At 41.8% G+C, this 9,931-nt stretch overlaps 1 protein-coding gene across 5 annotated transcripts; it reads right to left on the bottom strand.

The window, feature by feature from the left end:
• Positions 1-367: 367 nt before the first annotated feature.
• HMGB3 (high mobility group box 3) lies at positions 368-5,812 on the bottom strand. Of its 5 annotated transcripts, none has more exons than XM_069612739.1 (5): positions 5,666-5,812; positions 3,234-3,393; positions 2,987-3,126; positions 2,126-2,300; positions 368-1,372 (listed from the first exon to the last, which is right to left on the bottom strand). In XM_069612739.1, the coding sequence occupies exons 2-5, from the start codon at positions 3,381-3,383 to the stop codon at positions 1,226-1,228; spliced, it is 612 nt and encodes a 203-aa protein (XP_069468840.1). In that variant the 5' UTR covers positions 3,384-3,393; positions 5,666-5,812; the 3' UTR covers positions 368-1,225. The 5 variants fall into 5 exon arrangements, with proteins under 5 accessions (XP_069468840.1, XP_069468841.1, XP_069468843.1 ...); XM_069612740.1 differs by having other exon boundaries at positions 3,234-3,390; positions 5,666-5,801; XM_069612742.1 differs by lacking the exon at positions 5,666-5,812 and adding an exon at positions 5,493-5,654 and having other exon boundaries at positions 3,234-3,390.
• Positions 5,813-9,931: the final 4,119 nt, after the last annotated feature.

A 9,931-nucleotide genomic window follows, 5' to 3' on the forward strand; every position in this document is an offset into this window, starting at 1 on the left:
ATAAACCACTGCTTTTAAAAGCAGTGATAGTTTTATCACTTAACAGGTCGACAAATACAGGTCACAGGCACAGTCTGCTAACATGCCGCTTGCAGTGAGATCATTTGCCAAAAATGATAAGTGCATGCTATTCAATATCCTGCATTAGCAAGACACCAAACAGCGAATTGCAGACTCCAGAAGTAGTCGCATAAAGTACGGCAGAACGGACACCAGACTTGCCAAAATGTTAACCTACTTGAAGCTGTATGTGTTCCAAATATTAAGAAAGCTGTGAATACAAACATTGACGCTCACATGGATGCTTTAACCACCCCAAAATGCCAACCCATCACAAGTGGTTAAATGAGGGCAAATATATCCAATATTAAAAAAAACAAAAATGTAATACTGTTTTATTTTGCTTTCAAAAACATTTCAGCATTCTAAAACATAGAAAAAATAACGTAACATTGCAATTTAAGTACAGAATGCTTTGAGATGTCTGCCCTCCCCAATGCTTCACTTTTAGTCAGTGAAGTCATTTGTCGAGTTGTATAGTTAAAACTACCACACTTAACTAAAACAAACTCATACCATGCCAGCTGAAACCATGTCCACAACTAATAACGGCATTGAACGCTATTTCACTATATACAGAAAGACAACTTTTTGCTAAATGCACGCTCACTGTAGTGTAAATAGATTTACCCTCACAGTGCATGCTTTGGGTTACACCGGCACCATATGGAAGGTACAACCTTCCAAAAACTACATTTCTCCCCCCCTAAGGCACCAACAACTCCAAGCATGTACCACAAGAACAGGTCTAGTTTATTTTACAGACTACCGATATGTACAGTTCATAACCCAGGATTTTCTAGCCAATAACCATATAGAACTTACAAATTAAAAAAAATGCCTGAAACATCTTAAATGCTTGTTACACCAACAGCAAAAGTGCAGAGTGAGGAGATCATTAGAGCGCCTTATTGTTCACCCCCCTCCCCCATTTTTTTTTATTTTAAAAAGGTTTGGAAATATTTACAACTTTGATACAGTTTCAGGATGCTCATACACCCATTGCCACTTAGTAAACCAGTTACAACCATAAGAGCATTTTAGAAACTACAAAGAGCATTATCCAATCTTTATAATTAAACCCAATAAGGGCAGTAGACTCAAGAGCCACTTGCAGCCCGCCCCGCCCCTACTCTACTCTAGTATATTCACAGAATCATTGTTCTTATTCATCATCTTCCTCTTCCTCCTCGTCCTCATCATCTTCCTCGTCTTCATCATCCTCATCCTCCTCAACCTTTTTTCGGGGAACAGGTTTTGCGGAAACCTTGGCACCATCAAATTTTCCTTTAGATTTATAGTCTGCAACATCCTATACAAATAAATTACAAAAAACGCATAAAAAAAAAAAAAGATTGATGACTGCCGTTTAGGAGACACACACAATATACCATACATTCCCATTTGCTACCCAGATGGTGGAAAACTTAGCGTGATCAGTCATGAAGATGTGATAAAACAAGTGTTTATTTACGCTGGTAATGGGACCATCTACCTACGGGAGAGAATGCCTCAAACTTGGATTTTAAAGATCACTTGAAAGGGTCTCCAAATTGCGGGACTACCGAGCCACACTAAAAGAATGGGTACAAATAAAGTTAGAAGCATTTGGCCACCCGAAAGAAGTCACTGCCCACCTCAATTCTATACATACAAGGAGCACAAAATTGTTGGCTAGTGCACAGCATTTAAAAGATGCCACCCCAGCCCAATTGGTAGGTGTACCCAGGTCCCTCGCTGGGTGTGCATTCAAGAAGGCTTGGCAGTATTTAGAACTGCTAATGAACAGGTATTGACATGCAAGACATTACTGAAAGTTGTATCCTGTGCATTGATATTCGGGAGTTCAGGTCAACTCAAACTTCGCTAGGTCTGGGTTATACACCACAAGGAGGCATGCTATGCAATTTTCCTTTTGGTCATCCTTGAAGGGATCAGCCTCAAAGCCCTAGAGAAATTTCAGTTAACAGCTTAGCACAAGGGTTACCTGCCCGCCCCAACATTAACACAAGCAATTGAACACCTCTGGGATTTTTCAATTCTATACCACCTACAATGCACTCACCTTTTCGTATTTCTCCTTTAGTTTTCCTGCCTTGAGGTTGTATGGCTGTTTCTCACCATCACTGAGATTGTTCCACATTTCTCCCAACTTCTTAGCAATGTCACCAATGGAAATGCCGGGATTCGTAGATTTTATCTTGGGCCGGAAATCAGAGCAAAACAGGAAGAACCCAGACCTGAAGAAAGACATGGGCATTAAGCACCAAGGAACATCAATGAGGGAGTTAACAGAATCTCCATTTTAACCTGAGAACCAGTTACGATATGCCAACAGATTCTGGCATTAGCCATGGCTCGATAACGGAAATCACTACCCTGCGTGTTTTTCACCATTGGATTTGTTGTAGGTGCAGGTGTTTCTGCCTAGCCGTGCCAGGATGATACAAATCCTGATGAGGGACCTTGCCAAGATAGCCACCCCGAAGAAGGCAACACGTAGCACGTGATTGTAAATGCCTACCCAATACTGAAATGGCTCTCAGTTAGCCAGTACATTTACACCATCAATCCACAACATAACTAAGTACAAAGTTTGAGCCTCCTCAAAATGCGTACACCAACATACCCATCTAGCAATACCTAAGCTATTGCTGTGCATGTTCCCGCCCAATGCAGTGGCCATTCCTCATCCCAAATGAGCTGCTTATCCCAAATGTTGCTACGGATTCATCCCTCATATCAGTTAAGAGGTTTGGATGAAAGATGCCAAATTATAACGTTGTAGCTGCATGCACACAAGACTCACTGTAATGGGGGGGGGGCACATTGAAAGCTCAGAAGCTACCAATTCTGGAGTGTTCATGCAGGTTAATGTGTAACAGAAGAGAAGAAATTATATGGACAGCATTTTGCCAATACTTACGGTGGCCTTTTGGGTGCATTGGGATCCTTCTTTCTCTTCCCTCCCTTGGTTGGCCCAAAATCTTTCATTTCTTTGTCATATCGTACTTTGTCGGCTTTTGCGAGATCATCAAATTTGGACTTCTCTTTGCCGGACATGATCTGAAAGAAGTACAACATCTCAAAACGTACAGTTGGAGCCAGCCACTGGCAACACCCCAAAACTGAAATGTGAAGCCTATATTTTAGGAAATTGGTCAATCACATACCTTCCATCGCTCCGAACATTTCTTGGAGAATTCAGCGAAGTTGACTGGAATTTCTGGGCTCTTCTTCTTGTGCTCCTCACGGCACGTTTGAACAAAATAGGCATATGCAGACATTTTGCCCTTGGGCTTCTTGGGGTCTCCTTTTGCCATGTTGAACCTGCTGGCGTAAAATGAAATCAAATATAACCACCTACAAACACTATTTCTGTCAATAATCGAAATGGGACCAGTCTATAACTTAGGGGCAGGGTACCCAATTGATCATGCCCAAGCATAAAGGCATGTCCTCAAACAGCAATTACAATCCACGTAGATCAACTGATCCGGCGAAGGCAAGCAACTACACAGCTGCCTGGGCAGGGGTGGGTGATTTGTTTACAATCAATGGGAATTAGCCTGGCAATCTTGAAAAAAAGCATAATCATGACAGACCATGTCAATATTGACGATAAGAAACATTTTTTAAAAAAATCAAAAAATAATCAAAAAAAAAATAATATGTCTATGTAGAATAATGGATACCAAGTTTCGTAAAGATCCAGAACACTTTAATAAAATATATTTTTTCCAAATCCACGCCAACAATCTAAAATATAGGTTTAGAAATGCTAACGGTGCACGGACAGCACAGGTGTATTGGTTCAAAGAGGAAAAGCGACACTCCACAAATGTATTAAACTTAGCAAAAAAATGTCAGATTAAAAATGCAGCGTTTTGGTTCCCGCCATCTTTTTCCTCTCCCCACACCCAAGGTCATCAAGCAGCAAACAAAAACAAGCTTTAAAATAACTTGTTTCTACCTGCGGCAGGTAAATGTCCCGGAGCAGGAGCGCCTGGCATGCGGGGAAATGGGCTCTGTATATGTATGAGGAGCACTCATACTGAAGGGCTATCCAGAGCACAAACACACTGGTCACCCCGAGACCAATAATTCATCTTCCATTTTGTGATAAGCTTCTTCATGAAAGAAACTACCGTCCAAATGTGCCCCCGAAGCCGGCTGGCGTGATATTTGGGGAGAAGCGGCTAGCGGGGAGTCGCGGGAGCGCAGTACCCATGGAGAATAGGGCTGCAATGATAGTATATAGTGTGGTATTGAGGATATAGCTGAGCCGCGGCTGCTTCTTTGCCATAGCTTTCCATTCACTAAAATGGCTTCTCTATCGGGAGCGAGGCTGCACTAACAAAGCAGTGAACGCCCACATCGGCGTTTACCGAGGCGCTGGAGCCCAGCGGAAAACCCACAATACACGGGGAAAACGGCATTAAAGACAGAAAGCGATTCCCCAGCTATTCCCCTATACATGTTTTTAGGAATTCTCTCCCGTTTCCGAGCGGCGAGCAAGTTTCGGCGCCACCCCCCCTCCCGCCATTGGCGCTGCACTGTTTAACAAAGACTCAACAGCGCAGCCATTATACAGCCAGCCAAGCAGGCGCGGCAGCGGGCTCGAAAAAGTGACTATCCGCGCCGGGGAGGTGGCAAAGTGCGAGAAAGGGACGGGACAGCCAAGGGAAAGCGATGGCCGTGGGGGCTGCGTCATTTTCTCCGGCCTGGGGCACTAGGGAGAGTGTGGAGAGGGGTCGTTAGAGGGCGCCCCCCCTCCCTCCCTCCACCTCACGCGTCTCGTCTTTCTCTATGAGGATCGCCAGCCATGTTAATGCTGCGCTGAGAGGACGCGAGTTGGGGGAAACAGTTGTGCTGAGAGGGGTACCGGGGCACCAGGAAATTTGATCGGCGCTGGAATGAAGAGAGCAAGCGATGGGGCAGAGTGACAGTTCATTTTGGCGAGTGTATAATAAATGCCGCAGGAGTAAACAGCGGAAGAAGCGGGCACCCCCCTCCCCGCCCATAGCACAAGGCGATGATCCTGTCAGAGGGACAGCCATGTTAATGCAGAATAGACACGGCAATGCGCACCCGGACAGCGCCGAGGCACCAAGTCCGAACGCACAGCAATCAGCCCAAATATACACCATTGAAAACACACAATCATTTTGTTGACATCTGACTAAAGAAAAAAAAAATGCCCTGCCACTACCACATTCAAAGCTCGCACCGGTATAATACACCAGCAATGGGACACAGGAAAAAGTTGAACAGGTCTACGGTAATAACAAAAATTCCAACAACAACAAGCATATAGCACAACTAACAGACAACGCTAGAAATAGCTGTAATAGACAAAAATATATATTTTTTAAAAATAAATATCAAGTAAGTTTAGATCCAACCCGACACCGTATGACGAGAGATCGTGCCTGCATAAGGCGCACACCGAACCGATAGGGATGTCGCCGCCTTGCAAACCACACGTCAGCCTAGCGACAAATTGTCAGCACGACACAGAGGCGCGCGTATCCAGAGGCAGAGTCTGGAGGAACGCGCCCGAGAACACCCGCAGCCGCCTTGGGAGCGCTCGCGCTGTACCTACCTGTACTGCTCACTCCGTATAGGAAACACAGGACAGACAGACGCGCGTTCCACAGAGCACTGGTCTCCTCTGGCAGCCTCGCGCTAGCTTCAAAAGCACGAGAACAGCCTGATTGGACGGTGCCTGAAGCCGTTTAAAAGAACCTCCTCACCCGCCCATTGGCCCTTGCAGGTTCGTTGCATATTCATGACCTATCCTTGCTGATTGGTTAACCGCGCGTACTTGTCACCCATTCAAACAGAACTCCCGGGTACTGTTGCTGGAATTATCGAAGTGTATGGTGCTGCACACAGGTGAGGGTGGTGCTGTATGTAGGCCTCCCAAGGCTCCACTCGCCCACTAAAGCGGGCTCATATGATGGTCCGTTCGGTGTGCACTTTTTGATAAGGTGCGAAGAATAGATAGAAAGGGATGCAAACGGGCTCATCCACTTGCAAAACACCCTCTAAAGTAAATAAGCAGTTTTTCTTGATCCACAGTGTGGCCCTGAACTCTGTACCTTTTGATTTAGGGTCTCCTCTCCTAACCATTTGGCCACTTCCAGGATTCCCCGCTCCACGTCTTTATGCACGGCTCTAGTATGTCATTGGGGGAGCCGAGCTCTATCGGTTTAGAGTTTATTCTTCACATGCGTTTCATAATTTTATTATTATTATTAAGATCTGCACCCATTTCGGCGAGATGCAGGACTGGAACCCAAACCTAATTCGGCAGATGGCGAGCCATAGAGCTGGCTACTCTACGTAAAGTGTGTTGTATTGCAACATGAATCCCACTTATCCTTCATTACAAAGATACGCAAAGGCGTTATTGTTGAGATTTTGCGAAAAAGACCACAAACTATCCAAAAGTGAAAAATGAACCGAAAATGCATATTTTCTCTTGGGCTTCTTAGTTGTAATGCCGCACTACCAGCATATCTCCTCAGCAATTCTCATCAGGTCTGCCTTACCCTTTTTTTTTTTTTTTAAATAATGGACATGAGTACCTAAGCTCCTCAGATTTTAAAAGTACACACACTCGAAGCAGAACTGCTTTATATTAATTTGAACAGTACCGTAAAGAATACCACAATTGATAGACTTCAACTCAGAAGGGTTGCAATACTTTTTAATGTTTAAAGTAGCAGCATTCTCCAAGAGGTACGCAATACTTTTTTGTTCTTCTATTTTAAAGGTTTTATTTTATTAAATATCACAGTACAAATCAACAGTCAAAGCGATGATAAGGTAACAATAATATGATAAATACATTAGAAGTATAAAGATACAGATTAGTAATGTAACAGTGACAATAGAGATGTGATTTACGAAAATGGATCGAATGGAGTGAAGGGATGGGAAGAAAAAAAGCTGGCAATACCGAATTAGGCACATAGACGAAAAGAAACGACAGTGATAGGCTGAGGTTACAATTAATGATTCATCAGTATAATAACTGGGCGACTTAGACATTTGTAATACCTAAATAATTTACAAAAGAAAGCCATTTTCTGTTGTGCTTACGAGAAAGAGAAGGAGAATTGGCCATACATGTGTCCATTCTGTGTAGACAGCATAAATTATTCCACCCGCCCTTGGTGGACATTTTTGGTGAAGTCTTTCCAATTAGATGTGATCAATTGAATAGCCAAAAGTAAAAACAGGTAAAAGATAATAGAGGCTGCTCTGATTTTGCCCTCATTAAAGGCCTCGCTGCCCAGCACAATGTTGGTGAAGTTTAGAGCAATTGAGACTTTAAAAATCTTTTGGAGGAGGAACCAGATCTGCTTTCAGAAAGGTTTCAACAGGGTACATACGAAAAACATGTGCTTAAAGGTCCCAGAGGCCAAGTGGCAGGACCAACATAAATCATTATCTATACATTTAGCTAGAAAAAACTTGTTGGGAGTAATAAAGGCTCTGTGAGTAAAGAAATAAAGGGTTTGGGTTAGATTAGCCGACGTAGATATCACCTTGATTTTGGACCATATCATTGACCATAAGTTACTCCCAAAGTGTGTCCCACAGTCTTCGTTTCATTGCAGTAAAGATGCCCACAGGTCATTGAAGATTCTTTCAGACAAAATGGCTTTATAGAGAGTAGAGGCTTTAATTGTATCTAAAGATGTTATAGTATGCATTCTACTGGGGTCTACAGCTAATAATTGAGAATCGGTTCTGCTGCTAGCATCTAAACATGCGTTAATTAAATTGAGATATTGACTGATGGGAAAAGTGGGTAATGAGAATTTGGTTTTCAACTATTCTGAAAGCATATCATTGCCCCGAATTATCTTATCCATAAATGTAACTCCTTTAGTAATCTTAACTTTACGAAACATGGTTCTGTTATTTATAGTTATGTATTTATTGCACCATATAAAAAGAGAGGGGGCTTTACTGGGTTTATTGATTTGATGAAATATGTAATCCTTCAAATAGGAATTGGTAAGACAAATTGTTTTGGAGAAGCCCATCCTAGCACCATTGAAAAGATGCATCATATCTTTAATATCCAATGGTGAGACAAGAGACCTTTCAACAATCAGCCAAGTAGGCAGGTTTCCTGACTTCATTAGAGGAGAACCAATATTTGGCTTGTTTAAGAACAAAGGCTCTATGATCATTTTTAAATTCAGAAAGTTAACCCCACCACTGGTATAAGGATTTGTAAGTTTGCTAGATGCGATTCTTTTCTTTTTCTTGGCACCCCATAAGAATGGAATACGAACTTTGTCAATAGATTTGAAAAAAGAGGAAGGTAGAGGAATGTGAAGCATTTGTAGGTAGTATAAAACCACAGGTGTGAGCATTATTTTAATGTCCTCCAATCTTCCCCACTATGGCAAGTACAAAGAGGACCATGTAGCTGCAGAGGCATTTAATTTTGATTGCAGGTTTTTTAAGTTGATCTTGATTATTTGCGGGAGACGCGAGACAATAGGGATACCCAGGTATTTAATAGAAATAGGGATACAGCTAAATCAAATATGGATGAAATCTTCTTCAACACAAAAGACATTAAGAGGAAGCATTTCTGATTCATCCCTGTTCAATTTATATCCCGAGAAATGGGAGAATAGGTAAATTGTGTCTAGTAAATGGGGCAGTGTTATGTTCGGTTTGTCGTGGAAGATAAAAATGTCATCTGCATAAGCATCTAGTTTAAACTCATACCCCCCACAAGTAATACCGTTGATGTCTAAATTAGTTTGTATCAATTCCAATAGGGGTTCAAGGGCCAATATAAAAAGAATACGAGAGAGGAGACCGCCTTGTCTACTACCTCTATGAAGGGAGAACCTAGGTGAAAATTGCTTGTTGATAAAAATTGAAGTTTTTGGATCTGGATACTAAAGTTTAACTAGTTTAATATAATGCGAAACCAGCCAAGGAAGCCACCAATTGCCTGCCAGGGCGTATTCTATCATCTGAGACCCCTTCAGGACACTTTGGAGCTAGTTACACCTAATTGAACAAATAAACAAATTAAGATTTGCCAATTTAAGACGCATGTTAAATAGGATCATTACTATGCAACAAAAAACTATCTATTGGACAAAACCTTAATCAGAAATAATTAACAAATTGGACAGAAACTACCTCTTTTTCTCCTGACTAAACATTGTAACTTGCAATGGGGAAACACGTGTTTTTTTGACTCACCAATGTATACTTTACAAAATTTTATTGGAGTTGGCGCATTTGAGTGACAATTTCTCATATCTTTAAACTGTTGCAACTTGTTTGTTTAGTAGCCACACAATTCTATGAGAATTACTCATGCTGACAACTCCCCACTTTTCTTTTTCTTTTGAAACAAGTAGTACAAACAGCTTCCTAAATAATTAATTGAGTTGTCGCGAAGGGAGAGCATTGTTGGCTACAAATATTTTTCTTCTAGTTTAATATACCTGTCGCCAAATCCATGCCAATTCAAAGCCTGGAATAAAAACTCCCATTCGACATGGTCAAATGCTTTCTGTGCATCCAATGCGATTGCCATATAGGGTTTGTTTGGATTGTTTTTCTTGTTGGTACAATGCAAGAGGTTCACAAACAGCCTAGAGTTCGCTGATATATTTTGACCTTTCACAAATCTCACATGATCAGAATTAATTAGCTTATATACGAAGGGTTAAATTCTATTGGCTAAGATCTTAGCAAAAATCTTGCAATAGGAATTAATTAAAGAAAGTGGCCTATAGTCTCTGGGTAGTTCACTGTCTTTATCATGTTTGGGAAAGAGTATTAAAAGGGCTTCTGTAAAGGAGCCTAGTGATTT

This window comes from Ambystoma mexicanum, chromosome 5p, assembly GCF_040938575.1.
Source record: "Ambystoma mexicanum isolate Mex_15411 chromosome 5p, UKY_AmexF1_1, whole genome shotgun sequence".
NCBI classification, from domain to species: domain Eukaryota; kingdom Metazoa; phylum Chordata; class Amphibia; order Caudata; family Ambystomatidae; genus Ambystoma; species Ambystoma mexicanum.